This window comes from Tetrao urogallus, assembly GCF_951394365.1.
Source record: "Tetrao urogallus genome assembly, chromosome: 6".
Lineage (NCBI taxonomy): Eukaryota > Metazoa > Chordata > Aves > Galliformes > Phasianidae > Tetrao > Tetrao urogallus.
The window spans coordinates 21,585,452-21,608,124 of NC_136819.1; the positions used below are offsets into that span (position 1 = coordinate 21,585,452).

The following is a 22,673-nucleotide window of genomic DNA, read 5'->3' on the forward strand; positions in this document are numbered from 1 at the left end:
AGTACGGGTAGAACAAACCTAGAATAAAACAATTATCCACCTCCCTTTCATAGATGTCCTTTGAGCTGTACAATCTGTAGCCGCTATCTCCATTTTTAAGTTGTCTTGCCAAACATTGCACTTCACAGTCACATTTTTCTGTGCTTTGAGATGTTTGCTTTCTATTATTACTCTATGAATGGTCCAGACAAACAAAATGCAATTGGCTTTGGCAAGTGTTGAGTTTTCAATCTTTACATGGCCTTCCCTATGTCGAAAGGCATGCAGCATTATGGGCTCCAAATAATAGTGCCAATTAGTGATAGTTAACATGCAAGGCACGAATGCTTCCTGCCAGGCCCTTAGCAGCTTTTGAGCAACAGAAGAGAGCTAAGATTACTACCTGGCTCACAAATCCTTAGAAGGATGTTCTGCAATTGCTACTCAACGCAGTGAGGTAAGCGGCAAAACTGATACCATCAGGCTGCTATCACACATACAAAGTCCACAAGCTGGAAAAATAGGAAAAATAAACATTTTATTTCCCTTATCTCGTTCTCCTGATGATTTTGGCGATGTCACCGGGAACAGCCTATTGTAACGCTTTTTTGGACAGAAATGCAGCATGGTTCTCAGTGCTGCATAGAAATCGTTTAATAAAGACTCAGTACTGTCGGCAGACAGCCGAGGAAATAACTCTTCATCTCCTCGGGATGGCTGAGCTGCCGCCGCTGAGCCCTTCCCGACGGGAGCGGAGGCTGAGACACCCCGCTCCATCCGTGGTGGCCGAGCGCCGCCTGCTGCACGGCCCGAGAACCGGCGGGCGGCCGGTTAGAAGAATTAGAATTCGGGACTGATTGCTCGTCTGGCATAAACGGATAAATGGAACGGGATGACCTCTAAGGTTCCCTCCAATCTAAGCCATTCTATGATTCATTGAGTTGACTGCGGTCACTTTATCTTCCAATGGGAATCTGTCCCACACAAGCTTTTCAGCCCTGGTCCCTGAGGATTCATGCAACTAAACCACTGTTCCTGTGAGAATCTTTTATGCTTGTCCACACACAGTCATAGCACAAGTCTGTTAAATGCAGCTTCATCTGGTCTGTTCTTCACCAACAGGCAGGGCAGCTGTGGGACATGAGCAGTAATGTTTTATCCTGAAGACATAAACAAATTCCAATGATATCACAAGTAAATTGTTTTTCCTTTGGAAAACCCACTGAAAATTGTGCAGAGGTCTGCAATGATGTCACTGTATGGAGTTCAGTGGACAGTGTACAGGAATGGAAGTCAAGTGCGCAGTGGTAGCAATTCATTATCAGATAGCTCTGTAAAATTACCGTAGGGCAATTGCCACTTGAGCTGGTGCGAGAAGACTCAGGAGAAAGAAGAGATTAAAATCCTGACTGATTGATTACATCATTTGAAATCCAGGAGGCATGCACTGCACAGCCTGTTAGAAGCTATGTTGCCACTCATGGATATGCATTTCAAGTTTTTGAGTTTCTAGAGATGCATTTCTTTAGATATCTCCATTTTAACAGACCAACAGCTGCCTGATTAACATTGAAAAATAATTTCAGTATCTCCTAGATTTGTATCAACTTCAGCTCTTTGTTCATTTTCTTTCCATATTAACAGTAAAGACTCGCAGTAACTTGTTTTAAAGTTCAGTTACAAATATGTATAGGTGTGTAAGGTGGAAGCTAGAGAGTGGAAGATGGAAATGGTTGTAAGGAGAGAATTTAGGCATTCGGGGACATGGCTGTGGCACAGAGGGACACGATTAGTGGGCATGGTGGGAGTGGGCTCACTGTCGGACCAGATGGCCTCAGAGGTCTTTTCTTAGCTCCACTACACAATTCTGTGTATAACACTGCAGTAATGATGCAAAGCAATAGGAAAGTAGATGAAGGAAAAAAAAAAAAAAAAAAGAGAAGAAAAAAAGTGATGCATAGAATGAGGAAGACAGCAACAGAATAAGCCCGGAGGACAGTTCTTCTAAAGTGGCTCTGAATACCCTTTCCCCTTCTGAAGCCTGTCGGAGCAGCCTTGGCGCCCCTTCTGGAATCGGTGCGATTTGTCGGGTGCTGGTGATTTATAAACGCAGCCAACGCTGCACCGGGCCCATTTCGTTTCCTTTAACCGCCGAACGCCGACAGGTTTCGCACAGCAGGGCAAGCGGTCCGCCGGCAGCCGCGCAGCCCTGCAGGGGGCGCCATGCGAGCACCGCTCCCGCCGCGCCGCGGCCGCTCTGGGACTTCCGCCTCGTTGGTGCTGACGGCGGCGGCCTGCGCGGAGCGGCGGCGGCCCGAGCGGCGGCGGTGGCGTCAGCGGCGGCCTCGGTTGCAGCGACGGCTCTGCCCCTTCCCCGCCGTGCCATGCCCACCGTCGAGGAGCTTTACCGCAACTACGGCATCCTAGCGGACGCCACAGAGACGGCGGGCCAGGTGCGGCGCGGCTGCGGCCTGCAAGGCCTCGGCAGGCCTGGGGCTCGAGTGGTGCGGCGGGGAGCTCTGGGCTGGGCGGGCCGGGCTGCCGGCGGGGCGGCGCTGCAATGGGGGCTGCTTCCGTGCTGGTTGCGTGCGGGTTTCCACGGCTCGGGGCAGGTTGTGAAACGACCCTTACGGCTGCGATCCCGCGGGGTGGGGGGGGGAAGGGAGTGGAGCAGCTCTTGCGGTGGATGCCCTTCGCTTAGATGCGGCTATTTAGGAGTCAATAACAAGAAGCGGGCTGCTCGTGGCGTGGGGACGCGGAGTTTCTCCTACCGGGTTCCGGCCTTTAGGAGGGTGTCGGTAGCCCTGCTGGTGGGGTGCGGTGCTGTTATAACACGCGTAAGTAGTGGATAACACCGCGTACCTAACAGTGGATTGTAAGTATGTACTACGACACGAGGTTATTCGGGCAGTCCTTTAAGGTTTTGTAGTTTGTTTTTAAAGTTAGTTTAAGCTCCAGTCTGTTTACTTTGCTTGTGTAACTGTGCCCCAGCGAAACAAAGTTGCAGGCAGGTCAATAAAAATATGAGTTCAGAGTGTTGAAAATATGGAGCTAAAATGTTGGGAGCTATGAGGAGAGAAAATAATTAGGTGCCATAAGTATGCTGTTTTAAAGTGTGTAGTCACTCATCATTTTCACAGTTGTGGGTAGCTCTTGTAAGACAGGAATGGCTGCATGAGGTAGAAAGAATTCCAGAATGGCTACAATTGCTGCCTGTAGCAGGGATCGGTACCCCTGGAGCTGCCAGAACCTCTCAGTGTCAGAAGAGGGTGATGGAGAATGATGGATCCTGGTGCATTTTCCACTTACAAGTTTCCAGAGCCTCTTTGTGATTAGTGTATTGTGCTGGGTTGATCTTCCCTAGTCTTTTCTGACACTTTTTTTTAACTGATTGTACTTCTGGCATGCAAATGTTCTGTGACAAAATGTTCCATTGCTTTGTGAAGCAATTACCTTCTTTAAACTTCTCATTTCATAATCACAATATCTCTTATTTCTGGATTCTGAGAAGCAGTGAGTAATTGTTCTTTATTCATCATTTTTATCCCTCTCCATTATCCCTTAATATCCCTGTGAATGTGATGTCTCACATTCTTTGACTATAAAAAAAACTCATAGTCACGCTATCTCAAAAAGGAAAGTTTGAACATGAGGAAAAGAGCCAGGAGACCACTAGAAATATAACGTTGAATGGAGTAAAAACTCCATTTCTGGTTTAAAGCAACAGAAGTATTCGGCTTCTAAAAGTATTTCAGTTGTGAAAAGGACTGATAGGATGGGTCTGCGTCACAAGTAGAAAGAAGGTGAGAATGTCAAAAGAAAAAAAACAACTATCAAGAAGTGGTTTAAAATAAAGAAGACAACGTGCTTTTCCATAACACTTTGTTAAACTTGTCATGAGGTGTTACAAAGTATTAAATCAGTTCAAGAGCTGATTAAGAGAAATCAATGGATGAGTGGTCAGAAGCTCAAACATTCTTGTGTTAGTGATTGGGAGGAAATGTGCAAAAGTGCAGGATTACTGTTTCTGCAGTTAGCTGCTCTTTCTTGGGCATTGATTGCTGCTAGATGGGTGGTAAGACAAACTTCTGCCTCCACTGAGTATTAGGAGTAATTAGCATGCAGTAATAGAAATTCCTGGAACACAGGCTACTCTATTTCATTTGCTTTCTGGATGCTTTTTAAGTATATGTGAAGTTTAAGCAGTTTGTTTCACAGAAAGTCATTATTTGCATGCAGCCTTTGAATTTGTAACCGTAACAATCTGTATTTGATCATTAGTTTGCACTGGCTCGTTCGTGCACATGCTGTGCTGCACAACAGGGGGGCAGGTCAGATGGGGGTGTGGGTCAGCTGGAAAACAAATTTTCCTTGGTAGTTTTCCTTCCACATCAGTGGTTCAGATTCTGGCACAGATGGGTGTCAAATGGAATAAGGAGTGTTCAAGCAGCATTGGTCCTGAATATTAAAATACAGCTTGCTATAAAGGGAGTAAAAGTAGCATACTGCTTTGTAAATTAGTATCTCTAGTTGCTGCAAGTGAACTTTTATATGGAGTAGGGGTGATGATATGTGTGACTAAGAAACTCAGAGCAGATAAAGGAAAGTGTCCTGTACTGTTGATGTTGCTCTTCAAAGTGGGATACACTGCCTAAATGTTTCTTTCACAACCATTAAGAAAATTAATGATAGAAGATGATGATTTCTGCTAGCATCCTAGTGATAGTAACTTTTATTTCTAGCAGAAGGTCTCCCTGCCCACGGCAGGGATAGAACTGGGTGATCTTTAAGGTCTCTCCCAACGAAAACCATTCTGTGAATAGCTAACCACAACAAAGGCTTGAATTTATTGTGAAGGTTCGGTCCTACAGGCATGTCAGAAATGCCTGTGTGGTTTGGTTGGAAGAACTGGATGGAGACTTTTCCACACGGTTGCTTAAGTGCTGTTTTTTCCTCAGTATTTCAACTGCAGGTTTATTTATTTATCGCATCCAATCCTTGCTATCAGATTTTTCAGAACTCTCATACATCAATTCAGCCATTCAAATAGATGCCAGAGATGCTTGAGAGCAGTAAATCATAGAAGTCACTCATGATTTGTTGCAGTTGTACAGTTGTTGGGAGAGGTAACCTCTGCATAAGAGAGCAGACAAAAGACAGAAACTTGTCGGAAAAATAATGCTTAAATTCAGTGAAGAAAGTGATAATGTAATTCCTTTAGTCTGTGCTAATCTAATGACAAGTGGCACGTAAGAGCTGTTAGCCTTAGGGCAAAGAGTTTTTGAACAGTAAGCACTTGAACAGGTACTGGAACCAGAAGAACAGTACAGTCAATAGGGACAAATTTTATTGGATCAGTGAGATGAGATTGCTCTAAGAGAGAAATGCACTTCTTTGTATGAGGCTTGTATAATTCAGTTCATTTTAATAGGTGCAATAGAAGAGGAAAGAGAAAATTCTTTCATTTCTTAAGAATACACCAAAATTTTTTCTATTTGCATGTTCTGTTTTTTTTCTCTTCCAGCACAAGGATGCCTACCAGGTGATCTTGGATGGTGTGAAAGGAGGCGCCAAGGAGAAGCGACTTGCAGCCCAGTTTATTCCAAAATTCTTCAAGCATTTTCCTGAATTAGCTGACTCAGCTATCAATGCCCAGTTGGACCTCTGTGAGGATGAAGATGTTTCTGTAAGAATGGGGACCAGAAACTTCTATCCAGTTGCTACAATGATTTATATTTTGTTCTCATTTTCCTTTCTTTTTAGTTTCTTAGCCTGTGTCTAGGAGGGGAGGGTTGGCCTCTGGAAGCCTTGAACATGTAGTAGTATTCCTGCAGTAGAAAAATCTATTGTGTGATGGTATGGGAAGATAAATCATTTTTTCTTTGTCTTTTCACTCCCATCATTGATCAACAGAATAATTCTGTAGAAAGAAGCTTAGATATGGTTTCTTTGAATATCTATTGCATTTCTCCTTTCAAAGCATTTTGTGGTAATGGACTCCAATAAATCTTGCTGGAAGGCAAGAAAATTTCCTTTGCACCTGAGAACCATAAGGTTGTGATCTGGCTTCGTGCACAAGTCTTGAGATGCTTTGTGCTGCTTCTTGTTTTGAAATAAGCTGGATCTTAAAGGATGTAAGCAGATGATTGAAGGAGTTTTGGCAATGCTGGGAAAAAACATCATTTCTCTGCCATACGCACACCTGTAACAGTGTCCTTTCCATTAGCAAATAAGATTCCATAATAACTCATGTTCCAGCCCTTTGTTGTGTTTGTTACTTAAACTGTTGATCAGATTAATTATTCTGTGAATGTAGTTGCTGGTCAAATTATCTTTTCTCCAGTTCTGCTTGAATCTAAGAAAAATACATTTTTTTCATCTTCCAAAGTATGTCTGAATAGTTTCATAGCAAAGAGGATGGTTGGACTGTCATCGGAGTCTGACAGTTGAGCATCACTGTGAGAATATGATGCTCCTGCTAAGAGGATATGTGCTCATTTCCTCAAATTTGGCTGATTTTTTCCACCAAGCTTGATATGGGAGTTAAAATGCCCAAGTTCTTTTGTACTCTTTAATCTTTCTTTTTGTGTTACTTTTCCACAATTTTCCATTACTTTTTCTTTTGATGGTGCAAATTCCACAGATCCGGCGCCAGGCAATTAAGGAGCTGCCTCAGTTTGCCACCGGAGATAATCTTCCCCGGGTAGCAGACATACTGACTCAGCTTCTGCAGTCAGGTAGGAGATGCACACCTGGAAACGTATGCAGTTTGTTCTGTTTTCTGTTGATTATTTTGCTGCAGAGCAGCCTGTCCCAGTGGCACCCACACCCAGTTGTTGCTCCTCTTCCCCTCTTTTGTTTACTCTCCCCTTATGCTGCTACTATTGTGAATTATTTTGTGAATTTTTTGTGAACTATTATTGTGAATCTTTTTTTGCCTTGAACCTTTTTCATTCAAGTTCTTTTAAAGCAGGAGAGGAAGATAAATCTGCAGTTACAGACTGCACTAAATTACCTTCTGACCAAGAGCTATTGGATTTCTAATCCAGAAACCTTAACGAAAAGATGGAATGCATTTTTTGTACAAAATATCTTATTTGGAATTTCATATACGATTTTTTTTTTAATAATTCAGTAGGTTTATGGAGTGCTAAATATTAGATGTTCAAAACTGTATTAAAAATGCATGCTTGAGTCTCTACAGTATTGCGTCTCAGAAGAGAAATATTTTTAAGGGACATGGGCATATCTTAGTTTAGGGAAAATTGTTTCTTCCATTGGGAAATTCCATAGATTAAAAAGAAGGTATTGTTTCTTTTGCCTGAATTTAAAGAAGGCGAGCTTATTCAACTGCTCCTTAAAATTATCAAACTTACTGTGTTAAAACTTTCAAGTTTTCAAGCCTGCCACATTTGTAATGTTGAAGTTTTGGGGGGCAAGGGAATGAGGATGAGATCTTCATCTTTCACAACCATGACTATTTCCACAGTCTAATAGCAGTTAAAATACAAGTTACATTATTTATAATGCTGGTGATAGAATCCTTCTTGTTTGACATCAGAAATCTTATTGCATTTATGTTTGCTTTTCAAGGATATGAATGTGATTTTTTTCTCTCTTTAGATGATTCTGCAGAATTCAATTTGGTGAACAATGCTTTGCTCAGTATATTTAAGATGGATGCTAAAGGTAAAGGACACATTTTTCTGTAAATGTATTTGTTTAATACCTTCTACTACCTAATGCAGTGAGAGCTGGACCAAAATTTGTCCTGTTTTAGTGCAGTGCAAAAGGTGGAGATGTATTCATTACTTTGTTTTGCAAACAGTACTGGAATTTGTAATAGCTGTGGATCTGAATTATACAGATTAATAAAAGAATCGTATCTCTTATGTCAAACTATGAAAACTATTTTGTAAATGTTTTATGGGGTCTTAAAGGAAACTACTGTCTTCTGTATGGGTGGCTCAGCTGCTAAGTTTTGAAATAATTGGTGTTTCCTGATTCATTCTCCTTTCAGGGACTTTGGGAGGCTTATTCAGTCAAATTCTTCAGGGGGAGGATATTGTGAGAGAAAGAGCCATCAAATTCCTCTCTACAAAACTGAAAACCCTTCCTGAAGAGGTGCTGAATAAGGAGGTTGAAGAGTTCATATTAGCTGAATCAAAGAAGGTGAGCATCTTATGCTACAAGTTTAGATATTATTAAACTACCACTGGCAATGTTTTCAGGTCTGTTATTTAAAACCAGTCACAGTAAAGGCTTAGTAAAAAGTGTAGCTTGTGATCTTGATCACATGCTCTTAAGAATTGGTGTACTGCTGATAGGTACCACCTCTCTCCATTCCTTTACACTGAAAAAGGCTAGTTTCCTTAAGCTCTTCTCTTAGGGCACGTGTTCCAGACACTGTTGGTCTAGGTGGCTGAATTTCTGAAGCTTATCAACAGTTTTCTTGTGGTGAAGGACCCCCTGCTAGGAGCAGTGTTCCAGAATCCTCGATCCCCTTGCTTTCTTTGGCATACTGGTTATGCTTTTGGCCCAGGATATTGTTCACTACTCAAAGAATGCTCTAATTCATGCAACCTCTTGTCCCCAGGTTCCATAGTACATTTGCAGCAGAGCAGTTCCTCAGGCACTTGGTTCCCAGAATGTGTGAGCGCAGGGCAGGGGGTTTTTCCCAGGTGTAGGACTTGGTATTTGTCCTTGTTAAATTTCATGAGATTCCAATGCAGTGCCTAAGCTGAGAAAATAAAAATGTATTAATACAATGGATACTAAATCGATAGTCATTTAACATTTGTTCTGCCTGAAACATATAGTTCTATAGGTAGGAAATGTGTCATAAAGTTAGTGTTCAAAAAAAACATGACTTGTGTGCAGGTTGATGGCGGTTACTTTGTCTCGGAGATTTGTACAATTACACTGTGTGTTTTTCTGTATTCCTTTAAACTTCCTTCTAAATAAATAGGGGATGATTTAAATGTTAGGTTGTTGCATGCTTTATCTTTCTAAATCAAGTAGTTTTGGCCTGGAGGTTTGCAAATGGCTACAATGGAAATATGTTTTCTGGTGTTTTATTAAGGTACTGGAAGATGTGACAGGTGAAGAATTTGTTCTATTCATGAAAATATTGTCTGGATTAAAAAGCTTACAGACAGTAAGTGGAAGGCAGCAACTAGTGGAGCTGGTAGCCGAACAAGCTGACCTGGAACAAACATTCAATCCGGCAGATCCAGATTGTGTGGACAGACTTCTGCAGTGTACTCGACAGGCAGTGCCACTCTTCTCAGTATGTATTTATTTCTTTCATATGAGAAGTAATGTGGAAAGTTGATAGCCGTAGTTCATCTTCAGTATTCTGAGTGATTACATTAGAATGAAAACATACCAAGACTTCTCTGCCTTTCACGTGTTAGAATGTTGGTAGGCAGCCTTTAAGCCCACGAATAGAGAGCTTTTGTGTATTCAGATGTTTTCTTTCAAATTTAGATGTTACAGCCAATTGTGACAAGACTCTCACACTAGGTTTGTATATGTGTTTGATCGATTCAGGTCTGATGCCAGGCAACTGCAGCATGCATTGTCCTTTTACCATGTTACAGGAACTCTTTTTAGCCCTTGTTGCAGAATGCCTCGAAGTTTAAGCTACTTTAGAAGGGTCTTTGCATTTCAGAGTTAAAGATAAGTTTAATAAAGCTTTAAGGTATATCTGTGTGGTAGACATTTACAAGGCTGGCAGAGTGATGGGGGGAAGTTTTTAATTCATTCAAAAGAGTCATCTGAAGCCTGTGTTGTTTTCTGCAGAAGAACGTTCATTCCACAAAATTTGTTACTTACTTCTGTGAGCACGTGCTTCCAAACCTCAGTGCTTTGACTACTCCAGTGGAGGGTCTTGATATCCAGTTAGAGGTAAGACAAGGTTACAGCGTCTTTGAAATCCTGAGAAGTATGCATCTGTACTGTTGGAAACCTAGCTACACTAGGAAAATAATGTTTGCTGTATTGAAGCACAGCTGAGCATTGACTTTTGAAGCACGTTATTTGTCCAAGCTATTGAGACAAGGCTAGAATATAAATAGATCAGTGTAATCATCTTTATATTGCTGTCAATTTTTTTTAAGCATGTAGCATTTACGGAAATTATTGTTGCGTAGCTTGTGTTAATTTAGTCTCCTAAGGGAGTGGCTTAATGTCAGTAATTTTGCTTACATTAATCAGTGTTGCAGTTGCACTTAAATCGTTATGAATCTCCATGTAAAGGTGAGCTATGCATGAGAGAACAAGGTTTTTGTTTGCAGAAAAGTGTTAGTGTTGCTTGCTGAGACTGGACAGCAATACCTGTGTTTCTGTTTGGGGATGTGAGCAGACTGGGCATATTCCCACTTAAATTCTTTCCTGAGACCAGGAGTTTGATTTCATTATTATTTTTTTTTTAATCTGTAGTAGCTGGCTTCTACTGCACCAACAATAATGATATGACGATTTCATTTGGTCTGAAAGTTAAGCTTCCTTTCTTTATTAACACATAAAAAACAACTATCTTTATATGTAGGTCTTGAAGCTTCTTGCTGAAATGAGTTCATTTTGTGGAGATATGGAAAAGCTGGAATCAAATTTGAAGAAACTATTTGATAAATTGCTGGTAAGACTAATCAACTTTTTTGCTAGTGTAAAACACTAAAATAAACACTTTTCATCACAACAAGTTATGCTAATCCATTAATCTGTTTATCCTTTTCAAAAGTGGCTGTATCACAGGTAACGTTCTCCATAATACAAGGACAAACGACATTTGCTATTCAGAGCCCTTCTGAAAATAAAGAAAGGCATGTTGGTCTTAATCCAGTACACTTGCAGGAAAAGGGGGGAAAAAAAAACAACATAGCAATGAGAGACTCATGTTGAATCTCATTAAATGCTATATCTGCACTGCTAGTGTTAAACAAATTCTGCAATATTTCAGAAACATTGATGCAGTTTGTTGTTGCTTTCTGTAGTAGAAGTGCTACCACAGTATCTCCTATGACTCAGACATGTCAGTGAACATGAGTGTAGGCTAACTGCATGAACCAGGACTTGTGGAGCAGCTCCACGCAATAGTGTGAGGATGGGAAATTCTTCTTAAATTGTCAGCAAAAATGAAACCCCCAGTTCCTCATATATGTGCCTCATGTATTTGTTTCTCCTTTCTGTTCATTAGGAGTATATGCCACTTCCTCCAGAGGAAGCAGAGAATGGGGAAAATGCTGGTGGTGAAGAGCCCAAGTTGCAGTTCAGTTATGTTGAGTGTCTCTTGTATAGCTTCCATCAGCTGGGTCGTAAACTTCCAGACTTCCTCACAGCCAAGCTGAATGCAGAGAAATTGAAAGACTTTAAAATCAGGTAATTGTTTAGGGGCAGGTCTTGGAATTCTGTTAAGAGGTGTTACTGTCAGGATTTTTCTTCATGGAAAAATGTTTAGAACTTCATTTTGCTTACACGTTTTATAGGAATATGGAAAATTAACCACTTGCTTTTCAACTTTCTAGGCTACAGTATTTTGCTCGAGGGCTGCAGGTGTATATTCGGCAGCTTCGTCTAGCACTCCAAGGTAAAACAGGAGAAGCCTTGAAAACAGAGGAGGTAAGTGTTGTGGAAATAGTGACTGTATAGTTGAGTGTACAGAAATAACCACTGATGCATAACGATAGGCTGCCACCTGTTGTAAGCATGCAAATAGGTGAAGGGAGCATGGTGCTAATATCTATTGGTGCTTTCTCTTTACACTTATTTGTGTTACCTATGTTTTAGATGATTGATATAAGCTCAGCTTGTCCACTAATCTTATTTCAAAGATGTGGTTTTATTTTATTTTTTGCATGTGAGATTATGGTTCATTATTAAAATTCAGTTACCAACTGCTAAACTTCATATTTCTGGATCCTCTCAGATATGAAATAACGGAAAAGGCTACAGGTTATATAATTTAAATAAACTGAAAATGTTGCTTGGCACTGAGGACACTGCCTTCAACTTGGTGTGAGTTCTGCAGGTTGGCCAGTTTCAAAATAATCAAGAAGGCTTTGAATAATACTAAAGCTCTACTGGGGCTGCAGTTGTGATAATGGTTCAGTACCCGATTGGGTTATTGTTTATCTTGCATGATTTCCTGAGCATTGTTTTAAAGTGGGTCCTGTGGTGTAACTGCAGTCTAACAACAGAAGAATGCACTTGGAGGAAGGGAGTGGGAATTACACTGGAGCATAACAAGGAACTGGCTGTTGCAGAGCTGCTGGAAGCCTAAAAAACTGTAACCTTGAGAATGTGCGCACACCTTTCACTGCTGCTACAGCAGTTCACTGAATAGCAACTGGTATAATTCTAAGCTACTGAAACAGCAAGTATTCAGTGGTAATTTTTAATATTTTTTTTTTAACAGAACAAGATCAAAGTGGTTGCTTTGAAAATAACCAATAATATTAATGTTTTAATCAAGGTAAGTCTTAACACTATGAGCAAATAATAAGTAGAGTAAGCTATGGAGAAAAAAGGGAATAATTTGAAACAAATTGTATCATGTTAAGTTAGTCTTCGCTAGTGTGCTACCTACTCTTCCATTTCTGAAGAGACATGAATCTGCTGCTTCTGCTCCTTTGCCACTGTTTGGAAAGGGTATGTATTGAGGCTCTTTTTAGTGGCAACAGTTGCCAGCAGGAGTAGATAACCTTGTTTTAAGGGAGTGTGGATTACAGCCTTCTGAGCCTTCTTTCCTTCTCATTCCTGCTGTGCTAGAGACAGGTAAGGAATAGTTCAAAGAATTGCAAAGAGATGTAAAGGAAGGAAGAGGCAAAGTAAACTGCCATTTAGAGCTGTTTTCTCCAGTCTGGAAGAGATGGGCTGAAGAAATATACTTTCATCCACAGACCTTTGGAACATTCTTATTTCTTTGAACAACATTTTTAAAACCACTAATTTCACTAGCTGCCTTTCTTCATATCCCATCCCTCATCTTTCCCATGCTATCAAGAAACTTTTTTTAACCTTCACAACAGGAATATCAGATGTGCCTGCAGGAGCCATTTAGTTTTTTAAAAGATAGAGGGTGTTTTTTGTTTTCTTGCATAGGTAGAGAAATGAAGTGTATTTTTGCAGTATTAGGTGTTATTCTGGTTAATTCAAATCTCTTTTGAATTTGCTACTAAAGGATATGGAACTAAAATAGTTAGCTTCTGTTCCCTTTTCTGCCACAGAATTGTAAAGGTTTGGATTTTAAAACTCTTCAAAGGCATGTGCTTTTCTGGAGCTTCAATGGGCAACTAAAACTTTGAGTGCAATGGATGTGGATTTGACTGCAGAATGAATTCTCCAATTTTGTCTCCACAGGATCTCTTCCACATTCCTCCTTCTTACAAAAGTACAGTCACACTGTCCTGGAAACCAGTACAGAAGGCAGATGCAAAGTAAGAGGTTTTTCATTAACAGCAATGATGAAAAAAATGTTGTTAACTTCTGCTGTTCACAAAACACAGATTCCAAGTGTGCATTTATATAATGTACACGGCACGAGTTAAAAGTTTCAACACCAAAATTGAAACCCACCCTGAAAGGACTTAAGGCTGTGATAAAATAATCTTGGTCTTGATTTAGAGATATGATAGACTGAATCAACTAGAGACTAGTCTACTTGCTCTTCAGAATTATTGTTCAGGACATCTTCAGTAGTTACTGCTAGTTTACAGTTGTTAATCTTTGAAGCTGAATAGTCATTCCTGTACTTGTCACCACAGGGGTAAAATGATCTGTTTTTGTTTTCTTCTGTCAGTCAAAAAAGAACAAGTGAAGATACAACCTCAAGTTCACCTCCAAAGAAAGCTTCGGCAGGACCAAAAAGGGATGCCAGGCAGATATATAATCCTCCCAGTGGAAAATACAGTAGTAACCTGGGCAGTTTTTCGTACGGTGAGTTAGGCAGCTTGCAAAAGCTTTGTCCAGTTACAGTTGTGCCTTTTGGGGTGGGGGGGAAAGGGCAAATTAAGCACGTTCTTAGAAGCTCACATTGTACTGTCACCAATTTTTGTGCGTAATGACCTTTTTCTAATTGCTGATCAATTAGTGTTTGAGTACTGTCAACCTATATAGACTGTAATGTGACTTGCCAAGTTAGTTTTAGTAGTGTTTAAATACATAAGCTTTTTAAGGTAACTGTTTCCAGTGCTTTATCTCATAATTGAGAATGTACCCTGGATTTCCAAGTGGCAGATAAATTTCTGCAAGTGACCCCTGCCTGTTTTATGACTTGACCTGTGTTCAATTTATCTTATTGCTAACGCTGCAGCCCTTTTCCAAGGCTTTTAGGATTTGTCAGATGTACAGTGCATGCTCCCAATGTCAGAGTCAATCTGTCTTTCTGAAAGTCTGAAAGTGGCTTACAGCAGCTGCAGGCTGGATGAACAAGTGCAACAGTGGCAGCAGCCTGTTCTCACCATCTTACCCAGATGTCTATTGGGCCTACTTCTGCCAAGTAAATGTCTTGCCAAGACAATTTATCACCTATGTCCGTAGATAAAAGAAAAAAAAAAAAACTGATATAAAACATTCTTATATCTAAAAGAAGGAGAAGGGGAAGTCTGAGAATTTTTTACTGCAGACTTGAGCTGATGCAGTTCTGTACTTTAATATAATAATACTTGTAATTATAGCAGTTGTAAAAACTAGAAACTTCTTAGTTTGCTAGGTTTTTTTTTTTATATTGAGATGCCAAGGCCTCTCATCCACTTCAAATTTCTGTACATTTTAAAATATACCCATGGTTCTCCTCATAGATTAAAAGACTGTACATTGGAGAGAAAGCATAGAAGAAGAATGAGAATTCGATTCACTTTTTTTTTTTTTTCCCACTGTGATCAAATTTGTTCTTCACAGGGAGAAACAAAACATCTTTTACAGTATAGAAAGTAGTTTGTGTGGTATCCAGTTATATCTAAGATCTTTCATTCGGATATACATTGGGGTACCAGCTAACAAAGAAACTTAAGTATGCCTATAACTTAAGGATAGAAAAAGGCAGGCTGAAAAAGTTGTGAGTTTCCATCATTTTATAAAATCCATAGGAACAAGTCAGGTGAACATATGTCAAGATCAGCATGGTGTTATTAGACTGAAGGATGAACTAGATGGCCAGGTGGAGTTATTTACAGCCCAGTTTTCAGGGCTAGCTCAGGCACAGTACACAGAAAGACTGTGCTTAGTTTAAAGAGGCTGGTTCTCCTGGCATCCTTTTACAATTAGCACTCCGGAGTACAACTCAGATCTTACAACAAGCAAGATTAAGCTCAGAGACTGAAGTCAGCCCCAATACCTCTAGCTATTGCTGTTTAGTTCTCATCGGTACTCAGCATGAAACCTGTATGACAAGTTTTTGATTTCTATTTCAGAGCAAAGAGGTGGTTTCCGGGGTGGACGAGGAAGAGGCTGGGGAGGACGTGGCAATCGTAGTCGAGGAAGAATCTACTGAGTAGACCATCGTATCTTCCATGGTCCCTGTGGCCTAAGGCAAAAGTACACTCAGCAAAAGATTGCTTGGAGTATTGTTTCCTTCAAGGACTGCCTTCCGCTAAGACTGATTTAAATGTTCTTTATACCTTTGTATGTATGATCTACTTTTCTAACGGACTACAACTTGTCCATAGTGAAACTACAACTGTATTTTTGGATGCTTACAGTCAGCAGTTTTGGGTTCTTGTTTTTGAAGTGTCTTCAGGATTTATTCAAAAATTGGAAAGGAGCATAGGTGTTTTATCAAAATTTACATCTTGATTGTTTGCATATTAACCTAAAAATCAGCTACCGCGTTACTGATACTATGTAATTGATTTTATGTATGAAGTAATGGATAGGAAAGGCATGATTACAGAGATATGTCAGAAAAGCTTAGCACCTAAAGTAATCCTTTCCTAGTCTGTAATCGTATTTTGCAATATGTGGAGAAGAGTACTGTTGTTAGATTTGCTTTTATTTACTTACAATGAACTTGACTGAGAGACCTGCTGGTTTTTTGAAGTTTGCAACTTGGTTGGAAATTTATTTTGCTTGTAGCATGAAGCAGTCCTTCTACTTAGAAAAGTGGAGAATGTGGTGTTCTTTTGTTTTGTACATCTTACTCTTCTCCGTGCATTGTAATGCAAAAGTGGTGTTTTGCAAAGGAATTTTAAATGTTTGATATGAATACGTGCATATAATTATGCCATGAAATTACAGGAAATGAGCAGGAAAAACAAAACAATAAATCACTAGAATTGTTCCAGGAATGGGTGAAGACTGATGCAGTGATTAAGCTTTGTAGACTGGAGCTGGACCGTAGCAGTACCTGGCTCTTTTCTGTGTTTTGCAAATTTCTGGGTTAGTTGGTACTCAAGGGTTGTGTTTTTGTTTTGTCTTTTTACCAATACAGTTGCATTTAAAAATATATAAATAAAATTGTATTTTGGGTAACATTCAAAAATTCCAGCAGTGTAGTCGAATTCAAGTGGAAAAATTAACAAATCCATGCTATTGCTTTTTTCATAGCAACTTGGAGTTCTTATTTACTGGTGTACACCCAGAAAATACAATGTAAGAGCACAATGCTTTTTTTTTATTCTCACCACTTAGAATTTTTACTTCTCAGGTCACTCAACATTGTAAAGGGGTTAGCTGATAGTAAAAAAGAAAAGAAAAAAAAAAAAGTTGGGGCAGGGGAAGAGAATTTCTAACAAGACTTCCAGGGCATGTTGGTGTAAAATAGCTTAGGTTTTAGAAGAATGAAGATCTTTTCTTATCCTCTTTTTATTATTATTTTTTTTTTTTTTCCTGCAGTCATTTGGTATCCACATATGAATGCTTGAAAGTGATGTTTTGCCACCTAGTTCCATGTGTATTTGCTTGTGAATCTGACTCAGGTGTCTTCAGTAACACTTCCATATTTATCACTGCAATCAAAAGGGCGGAATACCAGAATTATATCGACGTTGGGGTTATTAACCAAATTGTGAGTCTATTTTTGCTCAACTCTGGAGCAGCAGGCATTAAACTTAGGACATTCCAAGACAGGGGAGCTTACTTGTGCTTCTGAATATATGCCAGCTGCAAATCATATTTGTCTCTAAAAGCAACAAACTTAGCAAAGCATTTTTCAAGTACAAATTCATGAGATCAAAGTGTCACTCTGAAAACAGGCACTAGATGGTAATAAGCTTTCATTGAAGGAAAAAAATATATTTTGCACTTGTGGCTATAATTTTGTTGTCTTGAGGAAATTTAAGAATGTAATCTCCAAGCCTAAATGTAGCTTGCATTTAGACTAGTAGCTAGGCACTAGCAGCTTATTTTCTCACTGAGTTTGGAGTGAGTTTTCGTGGGGCTCCTGTTTTCCAGAGATGACATGCAAAGTTCTTGTGGCCTCAGAAGTAGTTAGATTTTCTCCCTTTCGTACCTAATTTTAATGCAGTGAGTTCTTGCAGAGACACCTGTTCACCATCTTGATGACTTGTAAATGTTCCCTTATGCTTTTGGAATAAATTCATTTTGTAATTTTGTTCGGCTCATTGTTTTACAGTTACTCTGCAGCATTTTATGCTGGCTTAGTAGCAGGGTGCTGTGCTACGTTTTGGTTTAGGGACTTACTCATCAGATTGCCATAGATATATCGGGCCGTTTGTCATTAAGGAATATTTATCAAGACTGTATGAGCTGCTTCAGTGTGAGTAATTCAACTTAAATGCAAAATCTTGCACAGGCATTTAAATATTCAACACAAGTTGCATGTCTCACAGATCCATTATATTTTATTTGGGAATGTATTGTGAAAACGAGACGTCACATTCACATAATATTCTAGATGTTGGCAATGCAATAAAATATGTTGATGTCTTGACAGCAACAGCAGCTTGGAGTAACGGCCTGATTTATTTGGTGAGGAGTGCAGCGTGCCTCGTGTGAAAACCTGGGCAACTGTAAGTAGCACAGCTGCGGGACTGTATTCTCCATCTGCCCTTAAGGAACGCAAACCCTTATGTTAGCCAACTGCTCCATCAGCATTTGTAAGCTTTTTCCTTAATTGTAGGTGCTGGCCGTGTGTTACAGGCACGTTTTTCTGTTCGGCAGGCTGAGGAAGGCTGGTGTTCTGGAGGAGCACAACTGCTCGCAATTCGGCTACAACGGAGAGAAAACTGAACGTGGAAATCCTGCTTGGACCTGGGACAGCGTGGCTGAGCCGGTGTAACTCGTGGTGAACGTGGGTGCCGTCAGCTGGAGAAATGAGAAGTAATTCAAAAGTATTGGAAGTAACGGCGGACCACCCCCCGGACGGCCCCCTCGCGGAGCGCGGCCCCGCCCCCCCTCCCGGAGCCCACCTCCCAAAATGGCGGAGCGAGCGTTTCCGGTTCCGGGTGGTGCGGGCAGGCCGGGATTGGGGAAGATGGCGGCGGCAGCGGCGTCCGGGTGGGGCGGGCTGGGGCGGGCGTGGGTCTTCTCTGGCTGGGCGCTGGGCTTGTGCTCGTTGCTGGCCTCGGGGACGCGACCCGCCGCCGCCACCACGCACTGGGTGGTCACGGAGGACGGGAAGATCCAGCAGCAGGTGAGGCTGGGAGCGGGGGACGGCCGGGAGCCGCGGCGGTGGGGGAGCTCCTGCCCGCGCCGCCCTTCGTCGCAGCCTGAGCCCCTCCCGGCCTCCCCGCGGCGGGGCGAGCAGCGGGAGCTCTCGGGCCGGCAGCTGCCCTACTGCCCTTTGCCGCGCGGCCGTTGCCAGCCGCCGAGCCCCGTTAGCTCTGGGAGCGGCTCTTTGGACGCGATCGGTGCGGTTGGGCTTGTGAATGAGTGTGCGATTTCTCGTTCCACCGCCCCGCCCCGCCCGCTTTTCGCTTCTTCTGGAAGCAGAACGTTGAAGTGGCACTGTGGCAGCTGGATGCAGGGGTGTACTCTGGCCTCCTTCAGTTCTTGTGGGAGTACTCGGCGTGCCTTATTTTGGTGCTGGGCCGTGCCTCACGCGCGCTGAGAATGTTTGGGTTTCATGTTGGAGTTCTGTCATACGGGCTGTGATCTCTTGTTCATCTGTTGCAGTGTCAGATGTGCTTTGGTTGTAAACGTCACTGCCGTGGCTGTCCTTGGCTGAAGTGGGAGGCAGTCATTGCAGAAACCTATGCCTCCATCATTTTTTTTTATCAACAGTAGAACAGCGTGGAGCAATGAGAGTCTGTTAGTATTGCTTTTCTTCTGAGAGGCTTTTGCTCGGCTCTCCTGTGTGTATCTGTAGTGCTGAGGCAGGATGAGCAAACTGCCTGGAGGAGGCCCTGCTGCCTACATCAGCCTAGGCAGTGCCTCATGGGCTGCCTGCATGGATCCTAGCGCTCTAACCTCACTTAATCACATGCTAATGAATGACAGCACTCAGTGTTATTTCTCCTCCTTTTCCCACTTATGTGAGTGGGGAAATGATGAAAGTAAATGTTAATGGACTGGAAGCATCCGTGTGCGTGTATATTAATTGTATATTATCAATTCTGGGTGAAGTGTTGATTTTGATTATTGCATGAAAAGCAGCTGTGACTTGAAAAAATCTAATTAGCTAAAATGACTGGAAAATCTAATTAGCTAAATCCAGCACTGCTTTTAAGAAGTGTCTTTTTATGATGTTGCATAAATGATGGATGCATTTAGAAGCTTCTATTGAACCACTGCTCTGCTGTAAATTATTTAATTGCATTAGTCTTCTAACTAGTGGCATTCTCATGTTCCTTTTGTAAACTACTTGAAAACTGAGTTGACGTGATAAAATAACGTCTGTAGAACAAGTTAACTTTTTGGTTTTTTAACCTGTGCCATCAGAAAGAATTCACCCACTACCAGTAAGGAAACCCAAATTATAAATACAGTATACCTGGGATATGAGAAGCTGGGTTCCTCAGTAGCTGGGACGCAGCGCTTTTTCATGAAGTGGTGCTTATTCTTCAGTGAGTTATTTGTAATAGGATGTACTTCAGCATCTGTTAGCTTTTTCTCTCTGGCTCTTGAAAAAGTGGACCTGATCTTTGTGTCTGTTGCTGTTGCCACCTCTGCGGAGTACCTCGCACCTTCCCTTTTTCCATTTATTTGTGTGCTGGAAAATGAGAGATGTGGACGTTTTTCTAGAGTGAGCTTATATTTTAAGTGTGTATGTGTGTGTATACATACATATACACAGATATAAATACATATTTTTCCGCTATGTGTGTATGTGTATTGCTGCTAAATGTTGAATCACGATAGATGACCTCTTCATTCATTGGTAAGGGGGTGATTTGTAACAGATTTATTATCACTTCTTTGATAGAAGCATAGTATTCCAAAATAACTGAGTTCTTAAGACGAATACACAAGTACTTTTAACAGAACTTAAAATTTCCCTTCAAAGCATTCTTTTAAATGTTCAGAGTATCTTTCATTAAGTTGATATTTTTGTAAGAATTTATTTTTACTACTACAGTTACTAATTCAGTCATCCTTTCTGGGGCTTTCCTCTGTGTTCTTGCAGATCCTTGGCTGTGCAGTTTCTTGTGTTTCTCTGCAGTGTCCAACACTTCAGCTTCCCAGCGTATGGGGAGCAGTACCTGTCATCATACCAGTTTTTCTGCCAGGTTTAATAAAACTGTTGGGGTTTTTTTGCAGAAAAAAATATATCATCACATCAGGATTCTCTGTATTACGCCAGTCTTTTCCTTTGAACTTTGAAATAATGGTTCGCTGTGATATTTCCTGCTGTGTGCTTGGCAGTCCATGTTTGGATTTTGAAGGACCTTATCTACTATATGACAGCGTGTAAGTGAGGACTCACATTTGGAACAAGCTTCATGTGCTTCTGATTTGAGTACAAAAACATAAAGAGAATCACAGGGCAATGCTGCCTTCCCCACAGCTCAGAGCAGTGGCAGCTAGATCAGTTCACAAGTTCACACAGTGCTTGGCTGTGTCTGTGGATGGAGATTCAAGGGCACCTGCTCCAGGGCTCAGCTCTTTCAGAGTGTTGTTATGGTTTTTTTTCTTTGCTCATTAGAATTTCCTGTCCATCAGCTTTGGCTGATTCCTCTGATTATGGCACCACAAAAAGCATCTGGCTCAGTCTTCTCTGCGCCTTCTCATGAGGAAGCTGGAGGCAGCAGCAGTGTCTCCCTTTGGCTGACTCCTTGAGGCTGAGCCTGATTTTCATCCTTTCCACATGGGTTTTGCAGGGCTTGTTCAGATGTGTCAATGTATGGTACCATGCCATGAAAGCTGGTGAACTCTCACAACTGCTTCACTTTCCTTGGCCTGCTGGCTCCAGTCTGCAGCCCAGCATGCAGCTGACCTTCTTTGCTGCACAAGCATGTGCTGCTGACTCATCATAAATTTTTCCCCTAGCAGAGCCCACATGTCCGTTTCTGCAATGCCATTTCAATTTGGTCAGCCTCAGCCCTTCCTGGTGCAGGGGCTGTCCCACCCTGGGTGCTGTGTTTGCTTTTGCCTTCTCTGATCTGCACAGCGACTTCTCCAGCTGTGTTGCTTCCAGCCTTTCCCACTGCTGTGCCACCCGTGTTTGCAGAGGGCGCCCAGCTTGCTGAGGTTTGGTTGTTCCCCATTTATGAAGACATTAAACAGTGCTGGCCCCAGGATGAATCCCCAAGGGACGCTGCTGGTGACTGGCCACCACTGGACTTTGCACTGCTTAGCACAGCAGACTCACACTGGAAGTGCCCAGTGCTGTCCGGTGACAAACAGTTGTGGCATCAATTAGTATTTCTGTTGTTATGTTTAGTAGGAGTGTTAGCTTTCTCTGAGTGTGAAATGCATTAAGTTGTTGCCTTTTTGGGAGCAGAGAGAGTTTAATCTTCACTTGGACTAGTTATCTGAATGAAGCCCAAATAATTAAGCTTGAGTGATAGTCAAATCCAGGCATTCATGTTGTGGGTGGTTCACTAGCTGTGGAAATCCAGAGAAGCACCAACGAAAAGAGATTCCCTGCAGCCTTGAGTTTGCTGCGGTGAATTGCATTCCCCTTGTTACCAAAGAACACTGAGGCTCGTGTGTGGAAAGGCTGCAGATCCTGACCTGAGACAATCTGAATCTGAGGGAATAATTTATACTATTACCTTAAAATCTCCATTAAGTGTTTTCTCACAATACAGCAAGTATGTAAGCCTTTAATATGAGACTGTGTTCAAGTGTGAATGATGTTCCTATAAGATAGTTAACAGCCTGACTGTTAGTTAACAATCTGACTGACTGATAGTTAACAACCCTGACTGCCTTCTGGAGCTCCTGGAGCTATAACAATCAGGCAGGTGGCAGAGCTATGACATACCCAACAGTTTGCAATGTATCAGCAAGATCCCATGCAATAAATGGGAGTGTTTGCTAAGTAGGCACTGCTGTTCCAGTGAGCATTTCTGAATGATAAAGCAAGTTAATTCTCGGCAGTGAGACAAGAGAATGTTACATGCACTAAGCCATCAAGTGAAAGCCATCAAGCTCTGTCTTTTGCTCTAGGAGCTGTTTTCAGGTCAAATACATCATTCGCACTCAGATCCTGTTCTTTTTTTTTCGTCTGAGTACTTCAGTTGTGTGTTCCTGGAGAGCTGGGGGCAGACCATTTACTGAGATGATATCTACACAGTGTACGTGTTTATAAACCTTTTCATTTCACAACTTCCAGTATAAAGTTCAGACTG

General features: G+C 41.5%; 2 protein-coding genes across 2 annotated transcripts in view; both read left to right on the forward strand.

Moving 5' to 3' along the window:
- Nucleotides 1–2,363: 2,363 nt before the first annotated feature.
- Nucleotides 2,364–15,472, forward strand: API5 (apoptosis inhibitor 5; the record flags this gene model as incomplete). Its single annotated transcript, XM_079536872.1, has 14 exons — nucleotides 2,364–2,432; nucleotides 5,504–5,665; nucleotides 6,623–6,716; nucleotides 7,603–7,668; nucleotides 8,000–8,151; nucleotides 9,062–9,268; nucleotides 9,784–9,888; nucleotides 10,532–10,621; nucleotides 11,180–11,361; nucleotides 11,508–11,601; nucleotides 12,398–12,454; nucleotides 13,342–13,418; nucleotides 13,781–13,917; nucleotides 15,393–15,472. The coding sequence occupies 14 exons, from the start codon at nucleotides 2,364–2,366 to the stop codon at nucleotides 15,470–15,472; spliced, it is 1,572 nt and encodes a 523-aa protein (XP_079392998.1).
- Nucleotides 15,473–18,355: 2,883 nt separating this feature from the next.
- Nucleotides 18,356–22,673, forward strand: part of TTC17 (tetratricopeptide repeat domain 17) — a gene marked incomplete at both ends in the record, with an annotated part of 50,092 nt that continues 45,774 nt past the window's right edge. Inside the window, one exon of the mRNA XM_079536656.1 lies at nucleotides 18,356–18,571. Within this exon, the coding sequence (XP_079392782.1) occupies nucleotides 18,356–18,571 (216 nt within the window). The remainder of the gene's footprint in view (nucleotides 18,572–22,673) is intronic.